Source organism: Larus michahellis, chromosome 4 (genome assembly GCF_964199755.1).
Source record: "Larus michahellis chromosome 4, bLarMic1.1, whole genome shotgun sequence".
Classification (NCBI taxonomy): domain Eukaryota; kingdom Metazoa; phylum Chordata; class Aves; order Charadriiformes; family Laridae; genus Larus; species Larus michahellis.
Window position 1 is genome coordinate 75,180,305 of NC_133899.1, and position 23,929 is coordinate 75,204,233.

The 23,929-nt window shown below is 41.8% G+C and overlaps 1 protein-coding gene across 1 annotated transcript in view; it reads left to right on the plus strand.

Moving 5' to 3' along the window:
- LOC141742701 (mucin-5B) overlaps window positions 1-20,926 on the plus strand; it is a 45,016-nt gene extending 24,090 nt beyond the window's left edge. Inside the window, exons 21-47 of the mRNA XM_074585651.1 lie at window positions 513-623; window positions 2,043-2,222; window positions 2,617-2,853; window positions 3,761-3,917; window positions 4,106-4,234; window positions 4,672-4,756; window positions 4,949-4,986; window positions 6,077-6,232; window positions 7,460-7,552; window positions 8,255-8,496; window positions 9,008-9,185; window positions 9,490-9,737; window positions 10,173-10,356; window positions 10,887-11,079; window positions 11,755-11,933; window positions 12,445-12,514; window positions 12,668-12,789; window positions 13,156-13,187; window positions 13,633-13,810; window positions 14,806-14,910; window positions 15,534-15,574; window positions 16,139-16,261; window positions 16,932-17,027; window positions 18,188-18,316; window positions 19,181-19,220; window positions 19,925-20,048; window positions 20,635-20,926. Coding sequence (XP_074441752.1) covers window positions 513-623; window positions 2,043-2,222; window positions 2,617-2,853; window positions 3,761-3,917; window positions 4,106-4,234; window positions 4,672-4,756; window positions 4,949-4,986; window positions 6,077-6,232; window positions 7,460-7,552; window positions 8,255-8,496; window positions 9,008-9,185; window positions 9,490-9,737; window positions 10,173-10,356; window positions 10,887-11,079; window positions 11,755-11,933; window positions 12,445-12,514; window positions 12,668-12,789; window positions 13,156-13,187; window positions 13,633-13,810; window positions 14,806-14,910; window positions 15,534-15,574; window positions 16,139-16,261; window positions 16,932-17,027; window positions 18,188-18,316; window positions 19,181-19,220; window positions 19,925-20,048; window positions 20,635-20,809 — 3,645 coding nt within the window. The 3' untranslated portion in view covers window positions 20,810-20,926. The remainder of the gene's footprint in view (window positions 1-512; window positions 624-2,042; window positions 2,223-2,616; window positions 2,854-3,760; window positions 3,918-4,105; window positions 4,235-4,671; window positions 4,757-4,948; window positions 4,987-6,076; window positions 6,233-7,459; window positions 7,553-8,254; window positions 8,497-9,007; window positions 9,186-9,489; window positions 9,738-10,172; window positions 10,357-10,886; window positions 11,080-11,754; window positions 11,934-12,444; window positions 12,515-12,667; window positions 12,790-13,155; window positions 13,188-13,632; window positions 13,811-14,805; window positions 14,911-15,533; window positions 15,575-16,138; window positions 16,262-16,931; window positions 17,028-18,187; window positions 18,317-19,180; window positions 19,221-19,924; window positions 20,049-20,634) is intronic.
- The last annotated feature ends 3,003 nt before the right edge of the window (window positions 20,927-23,929 follow it).

Sequence of the window (23,929 nt, forward strand, 5' to 3'; positions counted from 1 at the left end):
ATTAATTCCTGGGCTGGACAGCCTTTTCCTGGTGTAATTCCTGCATTTACAAGGGAATTGGTATGGTGTTGAAAAGCTAAGTGTTTCAGCCATCGAAGACTGACTATTTTTGTTGTGACAGAAGCACATAGAGATAAACGTGTGAGTCTCAGGTATAATAATTGCACGTAATGAAACAGTACTCAGTGAGACATTTTGTCATCGCCAAATTACAGTTGGTTTTCCTAATTTTAAGAAAAAATATTTTTAACTTCTTGGTTGTGCAGGACTGGTGCTATGAAAAGTTCTTTTTTTTCCTTAGCTTTTCTCTTGGAAATTCCTGGTCAAGTATGAACCTGCCAGCAGGTCAGCTGCACCAGGTTCTTCTAAAATGCCCAGAGTTTTGGTGAATAAAAAAGTGACAAAATAGCAGAAGTCAGATTGGAGTGTCATTCATTTAGAGCTTCTGAAAATGTTTAAGACTGGTCTGGTTCCCTGAAAAGATCTAATACAATGTTATTTATTTTTTTAAGGATTTTTGCCCCAATAACGTGGATGCTGGCACCTTCCGAATTGTAATTCAGAACAACGCCTGTGGGAAGTCACTCTCCATCTGCTCCCTAAAGATCACACTGATTTTTGAGGTTTGCCTAGAATTGGTTATAACTGAGGAGCAATAGTCTTGATTTTGAACCAGTTAGTGTAGTATCCCCTTCTATTCCAACTCAGTTGCTGCTAGAGAGTACCGATAGAAGTCAAACATCCAGAAAGCAGAGGCAGGCAGGCTGGGAAAAGTTTAGGCACTTGGTGTCAACAGGGCTGAACTCTTTTGTAGGTGCGGGGATAGATGCAGGGAGTCAACAGCACTCTACATATGTGCATGTGTGTGTACTTGCACCTATGACACTGGTGGTATAGGAGTGATGGTAAAGTTTTTAGAGGAGCATGTTTCTATACCATGGTTTGAGCACAACGCAGATATAACTACAGAGGGAAGAGTTTCTTCCCTCCAGCTCAGGCTTAGCATTTCCCCGAAGCATACACAAAAGAGATTTCTTCCATAGTGGGGGGTGAGGGGATGCTGAAACAAAGCAGCGTGACAAGGGGTGTTCTGGCTTGCCCAATTGCCTGTGCACTCAGGAGCTGCTATGCCAGAAGAACATATTTCATCTAGACTGAGGACAGTGTACACTCACAGCCCACAAAGCCAACTGTATCCTGGGCTGCGTCAAAGAAAGTGTTGCCAGCAGGTCGAGGGAGGTGATTCTATTCTATTCTATTCTACTCTACTCTACTCTACTCTATTCTATTCTATTCTCACCCTGTACCCCTCTGTTGTGAGTCCCCACCTGGAGTGTTGCATCCACCTCTGGGTCCCCAACATAACAAGGACCTGTTGGAGTGAGTCCAGAGGAGGGCCATGAAGACGATCAGAGGGCTGGAGCACCTCTCCTGTGAAGACAGGCTGAGAGAGTTGGGGTTGTTCAGCCTGGAGAAAAGAAGGCTCCAGGGAGACCTTATTGCAGCCTTCCAGTACTTACAGGGGGCCTACAGGAAAGCCGGGGAGGGATTCTTTATCAGGGAGTGTAGTAATAGGACGAGATGTAACAGTTTTATACTGAAAGAGGGTAGATTTAGATTAGATATTAGGAAGAAATTCTTTGCAGTGAGAGTAGTGGGAGACTGGAACAGGTTGCCTGGAGAATTTGTGGCTGCCCCATCCCTGGAAGTGTTCAAGGCCAGGCTGGACGGGTCTTTGAGCAACCTGGTCTAGTGGGAGGTGTCCCTGACCACGGCAGGGAGGTTGGAACCAGATGATCTTTAAGGTCCCTTCTAACCCAAACCATTCTATGATTCTATGAATTTCTGTGGCAGTGAGTTAGACTTGTCATGTCACTTCCCATTGAACTCAGTGGGTCTTTTTCTCACACGGCTGGTTATAGACCAAGGTGTAGTGTAAAGACTACAGAAAAATAAGATGAAGGTAAGAGGCAGAACACCAGTGCTGTTACACTAAGTTTTCTATTTGATTTCCTTCCATGTAATGTATCTGTTCCTTGTAGAGCAGAGAAATCAGGCTCTTGGAAGGAAGGATTCAGGAGATAGCCACTGATCCAGGAGCTGAGAAGAATTACAAAGTGGATCTCAGAGGAGGTTATATTGTGATTGAAACAAATCAAGGGATGAACTTCATGTGGGACCAGAAGACTACTGTTGTTGTTCATGTGGCACCATCTTTCCAGGTAGGTATAGGATGGATTGGGAGTTACGATATCAAACTCAAAGTTATGCATCCAGAACTGAGCCCCATTTTGAAAAGCAGGGCTTGGAAAAGTGTTCGGTTCAGTGGACAAGAAGAAGCAAGCAGGCTATGTCTTGTGTTTTATTCCATTGTTCAGTCAGTTTGAAACTCACCAGAATATTTGGAGCTAAAAGTAAAGCCAGGCACTCTGCAGTATTGAAAGACAAAGAGTGATCTTGTCACTTGAAGTCCAGCTTTTTCTAAGATGCATTTTGATGGCTGTTTAGAAATTTGCAGCTATTTTACCTTGGCCTGTTCTATAGTTTATTTCTGTCAAACAGTGGGCTGCACTCAAAGTAACCAAACCTTTTACTGTGCCTATGCAAATTACCCAGGGAAAAGTCTGTGGCCTTTGTGGGGACTTTGATGGCCGCTCAAGAAATGACTTCACAACCAGAGGGCAGTCCGTAGAGATGAGCATCCAGGAGTTTGGAAACAGCTGGAAAATAACAAGCACTTGCTCAAATATAAACATGACGGACCTGTGTGCTGATCAGCCTTTTAAGTCTGTCTTGGGACAGAAGCACTGCAGCATCATTAAGAGTAACACCTTTGAAGCCTGTCACAGTAAGGTAATCCTGTTCTCTCATCCTCAGTAGTTTCACACTAGGTGTTTGTTGCCATTGTGCAGCACATTTGCACACAAATTTTTACAATTAAACACTATTACAAAGCATCCTTGAGTACAAAGGCTACCTCTCTTAAAACCTCAATTTACAGCTATGCCAGTTGAATCCTGTTGCACAGTATTGAGGAAACAGCAGTGTCTGTTTTGAGCAACTGAAGACAAAGAGGATAATAGTTGGCCACCAGAAGTAAAAAGTTAGGTACCAGTTTGTAAAATCTAGAGATAAGTTGGTGTAGGACTGTTTGTATGGGGATTCTTGTGAAAGTTTATTCAAATTACCTCAAGAGATTAATTATTTGGTTTGTTTTAGACACAAATTAATCTAAACAGAAACAAGGCTACTAATTCTTAATGAGAATATCTATACAAAGCTTCAGTGCAGTTTAAGAAGCCATTTTAAAAGCCAGTTTGGCTTAATTTGTTAGTTCATGTTGAGACAGGTTAAAAGAAAAGAGCCATGAAGTTCAGTGGAAATAGCGTTTCCTTTTATACTCACTTAATCACTATCTCTCAATAGAGAGTGCACACACTATATAGTTGTGCTAACGCAAAGCAAGGTAGTTCAGTCCTGCAGAAATTACAATGGAAAGAAATTTTGAGCATAAATGCCAGTATTACACACATGAGAATGAGAAGATTTTAGAGTCCAGTTCTACCAGGCAGGTTAAAATAGAAAATTTCCTGTTGTAAAATATCATAGGTCCTTCATGGCAGCCCCAGTCTGTCACAGACTCAGCCTGGTTCTGCTAGAGAAACTGCCAGTGGATGGCAGAAGTTCAGAGCCCTTTCTCTCATTAAAATACAGTACAGCAGGTACGTCCCTGGTAACAGATCTGTTGGTGTTTTGATAGGTGAACCCAATACCGTATTATGAATCTTGTATTTCTGACTTCTGTGGCTGTGACAGTGTGGGAGACTGTGAGTGCTTTTGTACCTCAGTTGCTGCCTATTCAAGAAGCTGTAGCAGAGCTGGTGTCTGCGTCGACTGGAGAACGCCTGCCATTTGCCGTAAGTATTGCACTGAACGTGCACGCAGAAAAGCAGTGCTCCATGCGCTCAGGCACATGGGAGATAAAGAAGAGCAGAATTCTGACATTGCTGTGCATGCATGACTTAGCAAGGTCTTGTTTGCAAGATTTAGAAAATAACCCTGCCTGGTGCCTGAAACTTGGAGGTTTTTTATTCTTCTGTTCCAGCTGTGTTCTGTGATTATTACAATCCACCTGACAAACATGAGTGGTTCTATAAACCCTGTGGAGCCCCTTGTCTAAAGACCTGCAGGAATCCACAAGGGAAATGTGGGAACTTGCTGTACAGTTTAGAAGGTAATTCTTACTTGACTTTGATGCAGTTTGTGGGAGTTGAAGCTGTTAGTCTGGTTTTAAATGTCTTAAGCATCAAGGTTGCTGAAAGGATATCCCATTTGCCCCAGAAACTCATTGGCCATGCCTCGCCTGGGCTAATTCCCTGTGTGATGGTGCCATTCATAGCATAATTTGCCTGTTGCCTTTAAATGTGGGGAGAGATAAAAGGTCATTCAGTATAAATTTGCAAAGAGTAATTATCTGTTGACAAACAGTTAATTGAAACTTTTAGGAAAGAGGGAAAAAGATGTGTAAAAATAATTGGTACTATAAAGCACATTTATACTGGGATTACATTCATTTTGGGATCAAATCTGCATCTGATAGAGGTGTTCATGTGTTTTCCCTGGATCTATGTAAAGCAGACTAAGAATACTTTGTTTACTTTAACTTTCCAGGCTGTTACCCGGAGTGCAGTCCTGACAAGCCATATTTTGATGAGGAGAGAAGAGAGTGCGTCTCCCTCCTCAACTGCACCTCATGGTAGGTCAGTTGATAGGACTGGAAAGGACAAGCTAGGCAATGTTTGGCTTACATTCGTAGGCAGTGGCAATTATCATTAAATCCTCCGGGAGTAGGCTTTTATGTAAAAGTAGATACCGTTGCAGACATTGTTATTCCACATACTGATTTAAGTCAATAAAACAAGTTTTCTCCTTTTCTCTTTATCTTCAGTGATCCTGAAGAGAAACTATGTACTGAAGACTCCAAAGGTAACTTTTCAGCACCCTCACCATTCATTGAGTGATGATGATAGGACTGAAGCAACCCAGCATCACACGTTACTGCTGGTGTATTGGTAATAGAACTCCAGGTAGCTAGTTCAATAGGTGGATGCACAGCAGTACAGATATAGTTTGATAAGCAAAACGCAGCCTTTGACCTGAAGAACTGTCTAAAGGATAATCATAGGGAGGGAGGGAGGGAGGGAGGGAGGGAGGGAGGAGAGAGACATGAAATGCGGGGTTCATCTCATGCAGGTAAATACCACTTGTCCACGTTTACACTTCTTTGATAGTCAGTGAAGACAGACAGAAAGTAGTCTGAAGCAGGCCATTCATGGTACCTGTTTTAAACAGCACTTTTAGAACAGGGCAAATCTTGTAGAGGGTCTATTTCCTGTCCACTAATTTCATAATAAGCCCAGACAGCTAGTTTATGAGACATGTTTGTGTTCCTAAAGGACACACTTGCTTAAGGTATGATAATCAGTTCATTCCCATATCTGGGAGAAACCACATTCCAAAGTGCAGGGTGACCCAGTAGAAATCACATCTTCGGTTTTGCTGATTTTGTTACAGTAATAGATATATTCCCTTGGGTTCCTGAATGTAAATTCTCCAAAACCTGGAGAGCTTCTCATATATTTAAATGAAATTATTTATGACTGAATGTTCCTCATTAGTGGATGGAAATGGCTGTGCAACACCTTCTGAGCCAGTGTTTTACCACTCAGCAAGGCAGTAATCCCAGTCACGTTCCCTGCCCAGAGGGAATGCACCTGTGCTCCATGCTGCGTGAGGACAGTGCCAGTTCTGATGCTTTCACCAGCCAGTAATTCCTCTATGCAAGCTAACTCCAAGAAACACCAGCAACAACAAAAATCCAACACACTTTAAATAAATGAGGTAGACTCCCAGTGCAACTTCTCAAGTAGAAACTGAGAAAGTTTTTCAGCCAGGTAATTCATGTTTAATGATATGAGCTACAGAAGGGTAAATCCAGAGTTTGGTTTTCTTTTCATTTGTATTTATATTACAAGTGTCCCCTGTTACCATGGCGTTTGCTCTTTCGGTGCCTCAGATTGCCTTTGCTGCTACAGTGGAAAGACCTACACCTTAAATGAAACTGTATACAGCCAAGTATATGGGACTGAGTGTGGTGATGCTGTCTGTGGCCCTAATGGAGAGATCATTAAGACATTCATTCCTTGCAGAACACCATCCACACCAGCACAAGGTATTGGGTTTATAAGAGTTTTGGTGGTGATTTTATGAAAGTCTCTAATGGTAATAAGAATCCCCTGTCTTGAAAAAGAATCCTACTGCATGCCTCAGATAAGCACAGAATTTAAGGCAGTTGAAGAAGGTTCAGGAATGAGGGGTCAGAGCTTGTGGGTCTCATGGTGGGGACCAAAAGTGTAGTTTGTATAGATTCTTACTGTCAATGGGGTAAAGAGAGAATAGAGAGATATGGGCATTTTTCACTACAGCTTTTACGATAACCTTGGGCATACCACAGCTGACACTCTGGTGTTGTTAGTCTCAATATTTCATACTTCTAAACCTTGTTTTTCTCCTTCTCATCACCTGTATCACACTATGGTTCTTATTGTACTTTTTTCTGCATTGGAATAAGTCAGTCTCAAATGGGTCACTGCAGCAAGAAAATAAAGTTCCCTGGCAGTTTAGTCCTTTCCCAAAAAAGAAGTTGCAGGGTGAAGGGGATGCAAATGAACAGAAAATAGGAAATAAAAAGAAATAAAGAAAAGGTGGATTTTTGCCACCTGATTATAGCAAAGAAAAATAAATGGCTAAAAAAGTGTGTATTATCCTGGTAGCAAATTATACAAAGTGGACAAGGAAAATGAAAAGATAGCTTCTCTACTCAAGGGAGTGGAAGAGCTAAAGGCTTGATGGTGAGCCCGTGTGTTTGGTATTTACTAAATGTGTTAACAAGTGGAATAAGAAGTATAATGGAGTAATAGCTAGGAAAGGAAGGACTATTGAAAGCAAACCATAGGTGCCGTAGTAAAATGTCTAAATGATCTATCTGTATTTAAACCAACAGTTTCTTCAGAACAAGGCATTAAAATCAAAAATGGAGTGCCACTGGAAATCACCTCTCCAAAGTCAGGTGAAGTCCTGCAGGATTAGAAAGTTCAAAGAAACCTTAAATTGGAATGAATAAGCAACACTTAAGGGTGGTTTACTGTAGTCTATATAGAAAAAAACTAACTACAAGGGGGATTGTGTGTATATTTTTCTAGTAGCGTACACTGTAATAGAGAGAGTGTATATAAATACAGAGAAGATGATTTAGTGTGTATATGTACTGAATGTGGTGGGGGTATAAAAATGATTATTTTTTTCTCCTTTTGTGATTGTATGGAATGTAATAAATGCCATAGGGCTTGAAAGTAGAGTAGCAGAGGATTTGAGTATTAATTGATTTCATTTCATGCAGAACCACAAATGCAACCTGTAACATCTGCACCTCCATCATCAATGGTAGCCACTCCCTGCTTCTGTGAAGACAATGGACAAATGATACAAATGGGTGAGAAAACAAGCATATTTTATGTTCTGCACCGCTGATGTGGGAAGACAGACATACTGTTAAATAAAGGTGCTTCAGCAAGTTCTCATTGAGCCTACTGCAGTTACACGTTACCACAAGTTGTTACATCTTTGAACTGTAACTTACACCTTAGAAACTACAACTCTCCCATATCCTATAACTTTGTCCTGGTATGGATATCTCTGGCGTAAGGAAGTTTATACCAGATGCTAACTTCAGTGGACTCCGGCACAAACCCTGAATCCCAAACTGCTGAACATGGGCTTGTAATCCACAATCATGTTCTAAAAGCAGAGGAGGGAAGACTCTTGATCTTAGTAGCTCCTGAACCACCTATCTCCTAGTCTTTATGAAGCCCAGATGCACTCAGTGACATATTCAGTATTCTCTCCTCTTGTACTCATTTCAACTCCTACTAAGGTACTTAAGAGCAGAATTTCAGATTAGCCACCTGTGGCCCTCCCTCAGCCTTTGCCATTTAGGTGAATTGAGCTGCAATTCAGTCATTGAATTCAAGAAGTTGCAGATGAACAGTCACACCTGAACATGGCCACTTGGTACAGGTAGACCCAGCTAGTTAAATGCAGGGCTGAGTATGTGGCTAATCTGTGATGTATAGGCCTTGAGAGTTACCAGTTTTGTGCATAGTCCAGCACTAACAGTTGGGTTTTGGCCTTGCAGGAGAAAATGTTTCTCTGCCAGTGAATATATCAGGTCACTGTGCTTACTCCGTTTGCAATGCATCGTGTCAGATTGAATTAATTTGGGCAGAGTGTAAAATTGGTCATACTGAGGCCCTCAAGACCTGTGATCCAGGCTCCGAAGCCTGTCCACCAACATCTGCTCCCAGGGCAACAAGCCAAATTCCTGCTTCCACGAGGACTCCTGTGAGAGATTGTCTTGGGCTCATTCCTCCCAGAAAGGTGAGAGACTTGAAAGATGATGTGTTTCTTCAGCAACAGCGTTGCCTGCAGCCAAGATTTGGTGTTCTCTTCTGAAGCTGGTAACAACCACTACAGCTGGACTGTAGGCATGTCAGAATTAGATGATTTAGAAGTATACCAGAAGCCCCCAAATAAATGAGGGAATAAGTTGAAGATTATTCTGTTCACCTGAAGCATCTAAATGATTATTTGTAGGCAGAGCTACCTAAGCTGAAGAAAGGCTAGGAGACCACGTCTGGCGGTGTCCTGTCATCATAATTGGTCAGGACCTTAATATTGAGCCCTATACAAAATGTTGTAGGACAGAAGTAGATATTGAGGCTCTGCTGATATGTTTCACATTGCCTGGTTTCCAGAGAAAGAATAGATAGCAAATAATGCCATGCTAGACAATTAACTTCATGGAGCGTAGTTGCTGAGTGTGATTTTAAAGATTTTGTTACATTACTTTGTGATGTGCCTCTCTTCTTCTTTTTCAATCCGTCAATAGTTTAATGAAACATGGAACTTCGGAAACTGCCAGATTGCTACTTGCCTGGGAGAAGGAAACAATATTAAACTCTCCAGCATGACTTGCCCACCTCAGCAGCTGAACCTCTGTGTCAATGGTTTCCCATTCATGAAACACTATGATGAAACTGGTTGCTGTGAAGTCTCTCAGTGTCAGTGTAAGTACTACGGCAGGAGAATTCCTGAAATTTATATTATGTTCAGCTGGGCCTCAAGAAAGATAAGTTTATGTGGTCAACATCTATATTACATTCATATTAATTCAGTAGGATGTAATAGAGCAGAAGTCCCATCTAAAACACTGGCTGTTAAGTGCAGATAAGAGTGTCCTTGCTAGGCTAATTTTTCTTTATCAAACTGGTTATTTCAGCTCTCACTGAAAATGAGTAAAAGAGTTAAAACCAGTTTGTACTTATGGGAAGCTCAGAAGCCAAACTTGAAGTCTGTCACTCTGTCTTCCAGGTATTTGCAGTGGATGGGGAAATGAGCATTATGTGACTTTTGATGGAACATATTACCATTTTAAAGAAAACTGCACCTATGTCCTTGTAAAGTCAATCCATCCTGACTCTCACAACTTCTGGATTCACATAGGCAACTACTGCGGTGCCACTGATGGAGCAATTTGTTCAATGTCCCTTCTCATTTTTCACTCCAGCTCTGTCGTTATTCTGACACAAGCAATGAAACACGGAAAAGAAACAAACTTGGTAAAGTATTGTGTTAAAATGAAGTCTCAATATTATTTTGCTGTAGTTATATTACTGTACTGACAAATATCCTGTGACGACAAAGGATGAAGCTTGTAAAAAAAGTGGAATGGGTAGGAAATGCAATTACATTGCTTTCTCTCTCTCTCTCTCTTTTTCCTTTGTGTCAACAAAAATTTGTATATTCTAAAAACTTGGGAAATGATCACATGATTGAAAGTTGTTTTTTTTTCTTCCTGACGTGAGTATTCAAATATAAATTACAACATATTATAAAAGAATCATAGAGAACTGCTTAAATACCTGCCCTTGATAGACTTCATTTGGTGCACCTGAGGTCTGAATTTGTGCTGCTCTTTTTTCCAGTTGCACAAACCGTATACATTACTAAACAGAAGGATTTCCATAGAGACATTTTGTTTCTCTTCTTTTTAGATTTTGTTTAATGATAAGAAAGTTGTTCCAGACATTTCCAAGAATGGTATCAGGATAACCAGTTCTGGCCTTTATGTCATAGTTGAAATACCTGAATTAGAAGTTTACGTCTCCTACAGTCGACTTGCATTTTACATAAAACTCCCTTTCAGAAAGTTTTATAACAATACCATGGGACTGTGTGGTGAGTGTCATCAGCTGACAGTAATGAATGCTGTAATGAATTTTCAATGACAGTAATAAAATTTCCTCCTCCTTTCTCTCATCCCTGTAAACATCTCTAAATGCTTGCAACTCCAATGATTTCTATTTCTCACACATTTTAACAAATTTATGTCTATTTGGTGGAAAGACACTGTCAGGAGACAGCGTTTTAAGTCAGTTCCTTTAATCCTAAGCCCTTCTTCTTGATCATATCTACTCAATATGGGAGTCTATGAAAACTGGAGTCCTGTGCTAGACAGAGCCATCTCAATTGCTTTAGCCTCCCAGAGAAATACATCAACCACAACACGTCAACTCTGGTTTTCATGAGTAACTGCCAAACTATTTCTTCTAGCTTTCTCTTCCTACAAACAGTTCTTGTGAACTTATCCAGGACCCCACATGTTGTTACATTCCCATAAGGAGGAGAACTTCCCTCCAGATTTCTCTAATAGCTTCATCAGCATCAACTGTCCTTGAACTGTCACTTTGCTTTTATATTGCTACCAGGTACCTGCACCAACCAGAAGTCTGATGATGCTATGAAGAGGAATGGTGAGGTTATCGAGTCCTTCAAAGAGATGGCATTAGATTGGAAAGTGCCAGATCCTGCCAACAGATACTGTAATCCAGGTGTCTCAGAACCACCTGAGATTGAATATCATCAGCATTGTGAGCCTTCCAATCTGTGTAAAATCATCTGGTAAGGCAACTCCCAAAAGTACCAGAAAAATAAGTCCACAAGACAATTTTATGCTTCGCTACGTGCCTTGGGTGAACTGCTTACAGGACATGATGAAAATATGAAGTCTAGCATACCTTGAAAAACTAAGCAGGGAACTGATGTGTGAATGTTGCTGAGTTTGGCAGATATTTTTCAGCTGCATCATCAAACTCCCTTAATAGTGTCTGCTGCTTGGCACACTCTCTGCCTGTCAGTTCTGGAGAAGCCAACAAGGAACTAGCTATAATTCAGTATCTGAAAGCTCTGAATGAAAAGGAACAGAGTCAGACTATAGTGAGCCAATGTGTGTGTCTGTTTTAAAACTAATTTTGTGGTTTAAAACAGGATTGTCAAACATGCTGACGTAAAAATGTCAGCATACAGAATTATAGCTGTGAGCGGTGCAGGAGACTTTTCTTTGTAGGTATCAGTCAAACATAAAATTTCTTCCTTTCAAAGCATTGTAAAGAATGGGAGGTAAAGTTGATTCTTAATTAAGCTGTGTGAGCGTATTGCCTATCAGAGCAATTTGTGGTTGTATCTTTACCTTGAGGCTTCCCTGAGTGGAGATGGGTTTGGTTCTGAGTCGAATGGAACCTGCTGGAAGCAGCCCGAGGAAGTGAAATGCTGTGTCTGTCTTCTTGCTTTGCAAAGGAACCTGACCGAGTGCCACAGCGTGGTCCCCCCACAGCCCTACTATGAGGCGTGTGTGGCCAGTGGGTGCTCAGAACAGCACCCAAGCACCGAGTGTCAGAGCATGCAGACGTATGCAGCCTTGTGTGGACTCCATGGGGTCTGCGTGGACTGGAGGAAGCAGGCGAATGGGCAGTGTGGTAAGCCTGGGAAAGACCTGCTGGTGGTGAATTTACTCCAGTCTGTTCTTTCCTCACCTACATGCCTGTTGAAGGCTTCAGGCTTTCCTGAGCTGCGCTGGACCTGAGAAAAAGCGGGAACAAATCAAGAAGGTTGTCCCAGTCCAGAACTGGTGCAAAACAAGTGGGAAACAGGCCCATAGTCTCTCATGAGCAGCTCAGCTGTGGGGCTCTGTGTGTTACCTAGAGCTTCATCACTAGATGGCAACACACAGCTTCTCTCTGTATGCTTTGCCCTGCTCAGGGGGACCCAGTGATTCAGGGGTAAGCACTACTAGTACTGTCGCAAGCACCTTGCTGAATCCATGGATCCCCTCTTGCTGAAGCTGCAGGGACCCCCTCGCTGGTCAGGAGCCTGGGCTGTGCGGACCCGTGGGGTGGGCTGCGTTAGCGTGTGTAGTTCTTAACGTTGTGCCTTGAAGGGTACACGTGAATCTGGGCTTTCTAACCTGTGTGTTCTAATGTTCCACAGAGGCCAGCTGTGCTCAGGATCAGGTATACAAGCCATGCGGGGAAGCAAAAAGAAACACTTGCTCCAGCAGGTGGGTCATTTTTTTAAGGCACTTTTCAAGTCTATAATTTGAAAATTGCTGGGGAAGGCTGGAAGTTCAGATTCCCCTGGGATTTGGGTGTCTGATTGCCCTGGGGCACGTTTAGGCCTCTCATTTGTTCCTGTTTATATTCTAATTGTGCAGAGAGGTCGTTATGGACACGCTCCCCTCCCAAAATAACACAGCAGCACTTGTTGAGGGATGCTACTGTCCTGATGGAAAAATCCTGCTGAATGATCATGATGGCATTTGTGTTTCTGTCTGTGGTAAGAAATAATGTAAATGGTGGGATGGAAAGTGGGGAGAAGACCCTGACTGAAAGTGCACATTAAGGGGGATGTTCTGGCTACAGAGGAAATGGGGGAGACCTTGATACTGACCCTTTCTAGTTAGGCTGGAAATGTTTTAGATGGGCAGTTTCTGACTGCTCTTGTACAGAAAGTGCAACTTTCAAAAGAACAAAGAGGAGGATCTTTAAGATGTTTTGGGTACACAACCTATAACTTTGCACTCTGTAACTGTCTTTGTGGCTGTTTCTCAGATTTCAAGACCTACCTTCTGTCCTGTCCTTCTGCTTCTGTTGTTTTCCCCAGTTCAGTTATCATTAAAGGATTCTGTAATTCATTTTATAGGTTGCACTGCAAAAGATGGGTCAGTAAAACAGGTAAGAAAAAGCAAAATACTGTCTTTATGCTATAGCTGGGTGCTGTAACCTCCTGTAAAAATGACTGCACGCATTTCTTCTTTTAATTCTAAGCTTAAATACCAGTGAATTGCAAAGACAGTGGGAAAGAAAACAGCAGATTTTAAACTTCAGAGCTTTATTAATCACTTGAGGTACACAAGCAGAAATAGCAGTTTGTGGAAATCATTGTTTCCTGGTACAACTACCAGGCTTCCCTTCTGAAAACACATAAGCCTGCCAAGGAAGGTGGCAGATAATAGCATTTTTTCCTACTGTTCCCTTGTCTTCCCTCTGGGATTTGAACTCTGATTTCCCTACATAATAAATTAGGGCAACCGAGACCAATGCTGTCTTGCAGCAGGCATTCATTAATATAATGCTTCTAGTTTTGCTCTCTGAACTACTATCCCTATTGTTTTCACAGCCTAGAGAGACTTGGGAACATGACTGTCAACACTGTGTTTGCGATGAAGCCAGCTTGAATATCTCTTGCTTCCCCCACCCTTGTGCTAAATCTCCACCTATCAACTGCACTAAAGAGGGCTTTGTACGCAAAATAAAAACACGTCTGGATGACCCATGCTGCACAGAGACAGTCTGTGGTGAGTAGATGATTCAGATGTCATAATGCAACATCATTTGCCTTTAGCAAGTGAGATCTAGCACCTCACAGGTACCAGATTCATATAAACACACTGGAGTGGTCATTTCTTCCATCTACGTGCCAGGAGCTCTTGCTATCAGAAGAGACCTCCTCTGGTCCAGTTTGTGTTCTAAACTAGTGCCATGACCTGCAAGATACTTACATTGGAAAATCCCCCATGACCATTGGGACCACCAGGTGCTTCACAGGATCCTCTAGCTCTTGTCCCCTCTGAGATGAGAGGGTGATCCTTGCACAGAGATCCATCCAGTAATGGAGGATGTCCTCATCTTTCAGGCTTCCATAAGGCCTCCTGTGGAGATTCCTCATATATGGTTCGGCCTCATCTTTCCATTTGCATCCTCCCAGACCCAAATACCCACCACAGCACAGGATCTCCTTGTCATCCCGCTCCTAAACCTGGCCATTCCCAGCACTTAAAGGAAGATACAGGACAGGGGATCCTGGCAATGGTGGTGGGATGATTTTCTGTTTCTCATCCCTTCATGCTGCCAGCCAGCAGACCAATAGGGTCCTTGGATGTCTTGAGGGAGCAGTGGGCACTGTCAGGTTGCTTTGCCCTGCATGTCCCAGCCTTTACATCTTTGGCTCTATCCACTGCCTCTTTGGGTTTTTTCACCCTCCGACTCATTTACTCTTACCCCAACTTGTTTCTCTGTCAATTCTCTGAGATGAGGGTGTTTAGTTTTTTTAGAGATGACATCCAGTGGGGAAAAAGAAGCAGGAACAAGAGCCGGAAGTATATATCCAGGGAAGAGCTTTACAGTAGAGCAATCTTAGAAATATTTCACTGAACATGTCCCAGACTGCAAAAATGTGTGGGTGAAGAATAATCTATTTCTACCCAATTTCTTGGATATTCAAGCTTTGGTCTGCAAGTAACACTGCTGGACAGGATGCTTTGGCTTACTTTATCTCTGTTGTCTATTGCAGAATGTGATATAAAAACCTGCATTATCAACAAAACAGCATGTGACTTAGGCTTCCAACCAGTGGTTGCTATATCTGAGGATGGTTGTTGTCCTGTCTTCTCCTGTAGTAAGTACCATGTTTCCTTAAGGTTTTTTATTTATTCCTTGAACTGTTTCTTTTTTTCTAAATGAGTCAAAATCATAAGCAGTAGCCTTTCCCCTTCCCTCTCTGCCTTTACAATTGATGCATTATTGTTTTTGGAGGTGCAGGTTCTCTGTAGGTAGTATTCAATGAGTTAATTTATTGATCAGATACTGAATGTTGGTTACGTTGAACCCATCCCAAAGTGCTGCTGCCAAGTCATGTTTCCAGATTCCCATACCTGACCCAGCTTCCTATTGGCTCTGTTACCAGCAAGGTGGTTAACAATAAAGAAAAGCTCAACTAAGTTCAAGTATGGGTAAAAACCCATAAGGTAAATAGACTTTTCTATATCGAAAATACCAGGATATAGAATTACCCCCTACTTCATGCATAGTGTCTGAACAGATGTTACGTGTGGGCTTCTGAATAAAAATTAGCACCACATGCTAGTTACTTTATTCCCTGTTTTGTGCAAGCTCTTAAGGCTAGTGAATAAGCTCAGTTCTACTCTTTGTCTCCTCTAAGTCATTCACAATTCAGAGATGAGTATAGTAACTGTTTACATCATTCCTAGCATATCCTTTTCATTTTATTTTTGCTTACAGTACCAAAAGGTGTATGCGTTTCTGAAGGAGTTGAATTTAAGGTAGGTCTTCTTCCAGACACTTCTTTCCCCAGGTTAATGCCGCCTGTATCAGAGGTTTCTGAAGCTGTTATTGTAAACGCTCACACAAAAAGCAGGATTAGAATGGTCTGTAATTTTTCCGTGCCAGTAGTCTTACATACTATTGGAAATGTTCCTGAATAGGTAATGCTAGAGACCACTACCTTGATTACTAAATGAGATCTTACTTATGTTTTAGAGTCAAGAAGTCAGAATTGTGATTGAATACAAATTCTAATTCTCATTAGATGTTGTAAAATTAATTACTAGGTCAAACTGAGGGAAAACTGATGCGTGGAATTTATGAGATAACTTAATAACCCGTTTAATGCAATTGATGGACTGGAGAGTGTCAGCCTTGTGTTCATTTTGTGATACTGACAGCATGAGGTTTAAGAGATCTGGAGGTATTTGTTTCAGGAAGTTCTTCCAAAAATCAATCCCAAGTATAAACATTCATTTTTGATAGTTCAGGGGATATACGTTTATTCTAGAACCCACTGAATTCTTGCCATGGCCTGTCTTCACTCTCCTCTATATTTCCAGCCTGGGGCAGTGGTCCCTAAAAGCTCTTGCGAGGACTGTGTGTGCACAGATGAGCAGGACGTTGTGACACGGACCAACCGCATCCGGTGTGTTCCAGTGAAATGCCAAACCACCTGCCAGCAGGTCAGCACTGCACGCTCAGCCTCCCCGACCATGAACAGTGGCTGTTGAGGGGATGTACTATAAAACTAGGATAGTATAGCTGCTTCCTCACTGAAGGACAGCAGGATATAATCTTTTATTAGATTTTTTTGTAAAGTCTTTTTTAGGGTACTGATTATTTTTGCTCTAGCAAAATTAAGAGGTCACCCTTGGAAAGATGCCCTGAGGGAGAACAATTGCAAACCTGTTAAAGAGAAGTCTGACTGCTGAAAGACAATGTTTGTGCCATTCTGTGGGTGTTGCCCATTGTCAGCTCAAAAATGAAGGTTGTAAAGAAACTGCACAGTGTTTTATGTGTTTCCAGACACTTCTCAGTACTCATGAGCTGAACGTGCACACAAACTGTTCAGTCTATTACTGAATATAAGCCAAGAGTGGTTTCTTTTCCATTCTTGCCCAGATAAGGCCAGATGCACCACCAATCCTAAAAACTGATAAAACCATTATCCTGTTTCCTGAAGCTGGCCATACCCACACCCACCAAGAGACCAATGGATACCTAAAACACAGGGGAGGAAATAACTGAGGCATGATCTTCTTATATGTGACAGCAGCAATTTTTATGGATAATCATATCAGATCAAGCACATACATCAGGTAATGTGGCTAAATGGAAACCTTATTCCCACAGGGTTTCCGCTATGTGGAAGAGGAGGGTCAGTGCTGCAGCCAGTGCCAGCAAGTGGCATGTGTGGCAAATTTTCCATATGGCAATGTGACCATTGAGGTAAGCACTCCCTTGCTCTGCACACAAGGCTGCATTATCAAAAAGACCTCAGCATTTTTTTGAACCAGTGTTGTACATTTTGAGGCTGGGAAGACCTCTAGGAGATTTAAAAATATCTCTATTTCCAAAGTAAATGTAAATGTTTATACAGCTGCTCTCTGCTGTGTGCATCTCACAGGCACCACTGTGTTGAAAATTATGCATCTCTGGCAGGAATGGAAATCGTATTACCACCCCTCCTCCTGACATGCAACAGAGAGAAAGAATTTGGAGGGGATGGTGAGATATGTGAGCTGGCTTCACATCATACTGCTCTGATCTGGGAACGGTGTTGTTATCTTGCCCTGGAGATACAGGGCTAAATAGCGTGAGTGAGCTGATATAGCTGTACTACCACTAGTTCTGAATTTGCTGAGGCAGAAGTCAGAAGTGGCATAGCTGCTGTAGCGTAGTGTGACTGGGTAACACGCACAGGTAATACATCATGTCTTGTGAGCTTGTGTAGACATGGGCTGAGCCTCAGGCTAGCTCTTTGCTTTTATTACAGCCTGCTCCTCCTGTGAACGGTTAATGATGCCGTCTCAACCAGCGACTATTGTCTTACACGCTGTTTCTTCTCTGGTAGCTCTTGTGTTCTGCATCTTTTCTATTTCGTCTTTTTATTCCTTGATAATTTATCTTGCAAGGTAGCTTCTCCTGTGTTAATATATAACTTTTATGTTTCCATGAGGAGGCTTTGCATTTATCCATTAGCTTCTATTAAGAAGAGTTTTCTCTTCTTTCACACTTTTTGTTTTAATTCCATCTATTAAAAAAGTGTTGAAATCCTTGAAAAGAAATATTTTTCTGTTGTGTATATTTTATTCCCCATACACTAACACACCTACCTTCTGGTATTTCTGTTCATACCTCTATCCTCATTCTGCCACCAGCTTTTGATTCTTTCCACCTAGGTGGACACAGAAGGGATTTTGCAAAGGCTGGTAGTGGGTGAGCTTGGTACATAGTTTGCAGATGTGAATTCCAGACATCTCAGCACTTTCAGAGTGATATGAACAACACAGTCCCTCTGCTAGTTCATTGACTGTATTATTGTTGCTTTATGCTATTTTTATTGCTATACTATATTGGGTTGGTGGTTTTTTCCTGTTTTTATTCAGGTTGGAAAGAGTTATAAAGCTCCACATGATAACTGTACTCAGTACACGTGCACTGAATCAGCGGGCAGGTTTTCCTTGACTAGTACAGTAAAGGTCTGCCTACCATTTGAAGAATCTAACTGTGTCCCAGTAAGTATTTTATAGCCAGAAAAAAAAGCCTTCTGGAATGAGCCCTGCTGCTGGTCTGTGAGTTTTCTTTACTGTTTTGAATGAGCCACTTCAGTAATTCTTGATCTTTCTGAACTGATCATCCTTGTTTGAAGGAAATGGGCCTTTTCAGCCCTGAATGGAGGGTCCCATGGAAGTAAAACAAAACTATTTGCAAACAACCCACACATTTTACTTGTGTGATAAGCACTAGAACTTGAAAGAGTATTGGGGCAATAGCAAGGTGGGGTTTTTCATCACTTGAGAAACACCGGTGTTACAAAGTGCAATTGAGCAAGTGGTAACTCACCATGGATCCCTGGGGGAACCAATGAACACAGTGTTTTCTGATACGTAGTGCATCACTAAGCAAAGAAGTGGTATGTGGATGAGCAAAGGGTATCATTCATGCCCTGGCTTTCAGCAATTAGTTGTTTCCAGTAACTTTCAGAAGCCTGATGAGGCTTCGAAGCAGATTTGAAAACCAAAGCAGGGGCAAAAACAGCCATTGACTTGAATTACCCTTGGGGTAGGTTCTTTGCAGGCCAGGCTGTTCAATTCCAGGAGCAGCTGTCACTCTCTGGGGCTGGGTTTTTTGTGCTGACTTCAATAGGACTTAAGTAAGGTCAGGTGTATGTTACAGAACATTTTAATTGGCTTGAGAGGATACATAATCTTAAGAAAATTCATTCCCTTCCTTTATATATAATTGGTACACAAATAGGTCTGATGAGGAATCTATGTTGGTTAGAGATGAGGGAATATACCTGAACTCTCATTGTTGCTACTAGCTGCTTAATAATATGTGCATTGGAACTGTTCTGATTATGTTTGCTTTCAATACAGGGGACAGTTGATGTGACTTCAGATGGCTGTTGTAAGACATGTGAGTGCATTAAATCACCAATTCTCTATTCCAATACTGTTAGGTCCTCCCTTGCTTGTAGTTCTGTTTCTGCATGCACTTGAGAGTCTGCAGTTTCCACAGACTGTTCTTACAGCAGCAAAGCTGTTTTGTACCTCACAGCTGAGGTTAAAAATCCACTTGCAGCTGAGATTAAAAATCTGCTTCATTCTTCCAATGGGGACACTAAAATTCTTTGATCTCCTTTTCTGTGTTTTTAAATAACTGGTATACTGTTAGTTTGGACTATTCTCCTGATAAGAAAATTTGTAGAAACTATGTTCTGTATTCTTTCATCTGGAAATTGCATGGAAAAAAGGGTCTTTTTTCTGTAGTATCTACCCAGAAGTCATAGGTTGTTAAAGAGTAACAAATATTATTTACAGCAATTTTTAAAAAACCAAACCCTTCGTGTCTTCTTTAGGTCTTTGTTCAACAGTATCTTTACATGCACTTATACATAACTCTTCATTTAAGCTAGTCCACAAATAGAAAAGTGCCTTGACCAGCAGAAAGTTACTTTGTTGAATTAGTGCCTCTTTGCACTCCCATTTGTTTTTTTGGTTATGCATTTGAACTGTAAAAAGTTTTAGTAGGACAGTTGGCCCTTGGTTTCCTAGCAGATACCTTTGAAAACTTTTACTCCCCAGTCTGAAGAAGTCTTACAGAAGTGTTCTCCTACTCAGGTATTGACCTGCCGCATAAATGCAAGCGCAGTATGAAAGAGCAGTATATCGTCCACAACAACTGTAAGTCAGCTGCTCCAGTCCCAGTGCCCTTTTGTGAAGGGACCTGCAGTACGTATTCTGTGTAAGTAGGAAACCTTTCTCTGTCCTGCCCTTCGTCTGGTATTCCTGGGTTCTTTTCGCCAACGGTCTGCAGCTGTTGTCCCCTTCCCACTGTTTAAAAGGATCTGGTTGGGAAACTGGATGTGCAGAACAGCAGTTATTAGCAACATGACTAAATGTGTGACTAAATGTCTTTAGTGTCACAGGAGTGCCTTATCTTAGTTAGGAAAATAGGTTCCTTTGAAAAGACATCAGCTATATTTATTAACTACCTGTTCTTAAACATGTCCTTATGTGGTTTTTGAACAGCTCTGCTGTTTAGTGGAGTTTTTCCCTTTGGTCTCTGCGTGAATTTTCTGTCTTGCCAATCCAATGGGCCTAATCCAAAAATCCACTGAAGTTACTGGGATTTTCCCCATTGATATCAGAGGATCTGGCCCTGCATGGCTAGTAACATCCTGAGGAAAGACTGTTATGAATAACCAGAAAAACAGATAGGAAATTTTGCTTCTCTGCTCCTTAGAAGTACCTCCATTTGGAGCAGCAAATATGGATCAGTTTGGGAAGACAACAGGCAGCAGACTGATATGCAAATCTCATTTCTGTAGGTATTCCTTTGAGGCAAGTGAAATGGAACACAAATGCATTTGCTGCCATGAAAAAAGGAGTCACGAAGTGAAGGTGGAACTGGTTTGCTCTGAGCGTAAGACAGTCCAATTCACATATGTGCATGTAGATGAATGTGGATGTGTGGAAACAAAATGCCCAAAGAGGAGAACATGAGCATAAACTAAAGGAAATATTTCATCTCCCATTTAATGCTTCCTTAGCAAGTGAGTAGTTTAGAAAACATCTGTGAGTAACCTTCAAATGGCCATACTTCTCTCTTGTGCTTTATCTTTCTGGTATTATACGCAGTTATGGAAATTAGCTAAAGATTTTACTCTAAATGTTTGTAGAATAAACTGCATTTCAAAGAGGACTTGTTCTCCTGTTTCAGTGATGCTGCTAATGGGGCAAGGTGGCTAATGTCTTTAATCCCATAGTGGTGTATAAACCAAGGTTATACCAAGGTTATAAACCAGACACTCTAGAGACAACTGATGCCTTCCAAAAGTCCTGTCTGAAGAAAGTGTACATTGTAAATCTGTAACTACATGCACTAATTCATTTCCCTTAGAAGGGAAATGGCAATCACTTCCACAGCTGCGGCTCACTCAGAGAGGCAGGACTCAGCTCAGCGGCACATTTGTGTTCTTCTCTCCAGTGGTCCTGCACCTACTTTGGCTGAGACTCTGGGTCACTGGAGAAAAGCAAGATGCTTTTTTCCTTCTGTGCAGTGAGCACTGCATCAGGAGCGTAAAAACATGTTTTACATATACACTACAAAATTACTATATTTGCACTGTTATTTTGAGTCCTTATCTCACTGGTGGATTTTATTGTTTGCCATCATCAAACACTGAGCTGTGTGTCAGGTGGGAGACTGATGTTTAGTCTCATTACTGGCTACATGACTATGATTTGTTATAAACAATTGACTCCCAGCTAGCATGTCCAATGGTACTGGTGGCAGTATCTTATGCAGACAGAGATGAAAATGGTCCAACAATACCTTCAGAGTATGCAACAAAGGCAGATGCTTCTGGTACTTGAGCAATTTTGTCTTTTGTGACCTGAGAGAGGACTTAGACTGCAGTGTGCTGCAGCCTGTTACGTGGGGGCTTTTGGGAAGTGTTTTGAAGGGAATGCTTTTGAACTGACCAAGTAGATATGAAGTGCACTAACCTTTAGCTTTTCATTTCAAAATGTTGCAGCTGTTGAGCCCCAAGTAACCTTTAATTTAATTATTTTTCATAATAAATCATTTCAGCTGATGTCAGGTTACTTTCATGTGTACTGTTTCATTATGGCGTTACTGATCTTAAAATTGCGGGAATCCTTGACTTTGAATAGGCATAGGAATTGAATGGTACGTGTTTTTTCTCAGCTCTCACCCGAAAGTCCCATGCTTATTGGGTCATCACTGCGATACAACACCGCAGTCTGTGTTATGCCTCTGCAGGATTCAGCTCAGATTGTTTTAACTAACCCGTTCTTCAGCCCCTTTCTGGAATCATTTGTTTCAGCCTAAAACTGGTGTACAAGAACCTGAGTTATCAGTTTCTCAGCACTGGGTATTTTGAGAGGCAGGGCTTAGACAGCTGAATTTCATCCTTTTTTTTAATTCTGTTTCCTTATAAAAAATAAAAGAGATGCTGGGTGTACCCAACAATCACCGTGGGAATAAGTGCACTGCAGGTATCTTTGGGAAACATGACAACACAATCCAACACGGTGTTTGTACTGAAGTAATGAATTATAGAATCACAGAATATGTCATAGAATCATAGAATCATTTTGGTTGGAAAAGACCTTTAAGATCATGAAGTCCAACCATTAACTTAACATTGCCAAGTTACCACTAACCTATATCCCTCAGCACATCTACACATCTTTTAAATACTTCCAGAGATGGTGAATCAACTTCCCTAGGCAGCCTGTTCCAATGCTTGACAACCCTTTCTGTGAAGGAATTTTTCCAGATATCCAATCTAAACTCCCCTGGTGCAACTTGAGGCCATTGCCTCTTGTCTTATCGCCTGTTACTTGTGAGAAGAGCCCAACCCCCACCTCGCTACAACCTCATTTCAGGTAGTTGTAGAGAGTGATAAGGTCTCCCCTGAGCCTCCTTTTCTCCAAGCTAAATATCCTGAGATTCCTCAGCCATGTCTAGACCCCTCAGCAACTTTGTTGCCCTTCTCTGAACATGCTCTAGCACCTCAGTGCCTTTCTTGTAGTGAGGGGCCCAAAACTGAACACAGTACTTGAGGTGGGGCCTCACCAGTGCTGAGTACTGGGGGACAATCACTTCCCTAGTCCTGCTGGCCACACTGTTCCTGATACAAGCCAGAATGCTGCTGGCCTTCTTGGCCACCTGGGCACACTGCTGGCTCATATTCAGCCGGCTGTCAACCAATACCCTCAGGTCCTTTTCCACCAGGCAGCTTTCCAGCCACTCTTCCCCAAACCTGTAGCGTTGCGTGGGGTTGTTGTGACCCAAGAGCAGGACCTGGCACTTGGCCTTGTTGAACCTTAGACCATTGGTAGCCCATCTATCCAACCTGTCCAGATCACTTCGTAGAGCCTTCCTACCCTCAAGCAGATCAACACTCCTGCCTGACTTGGTGTCATCTGCAAAGTTACTGAGGGTGCACTTGATCCCCTCATCCAGGTCATTGATAAAGATATCTCAAGTTGGAAGGGACCCATAAAGATCATTGAATTGAACCTAACTTTCTCATTCCCAGCCTCTGCACTAGTCAGTGGACCAGTTTGTTTGCTTATAAATGATAGGAATCTCCAAATAATTTGGTTAACTGTCAGTGCAGTGCAACTCCCTTGGAAGGCATGTGTTGTAATTGCTTGATGCTGACGCTCATGTACAAATTTCACATTATCCCAGAAAACATTCTTACTGATACAAATCAAGTGCACGAATGCTTTTACAATGCAAAGAACAGCAGCAAAAAAGGACATTCCTTTCTTTCCTCCTTGCCTTTCCCTGAGGGGGAAGAAATCATTCTTGAGTGCTTTTGTTATCCGAAGAGTAAACAGACTCTGTAAGTAGTCAGATACACACACATGTAAGCCCTTCAAATCAGTCATTCTCAGGAGGATGGCTTAGCAAGAACGTGATCAGAAACCTTTCCCATCTCTGCATTATCTTCAGGTGGGAGAAGGTCATAAAACACAATCTAATTTTACCAGGTGTACTCAGATTTCTGTTCTATGTGTGTTAGTGACAATGAGACTTAATACAGGAAGCTGAGAATGGCATTGGTTTAAAGGTATACTTTCCTG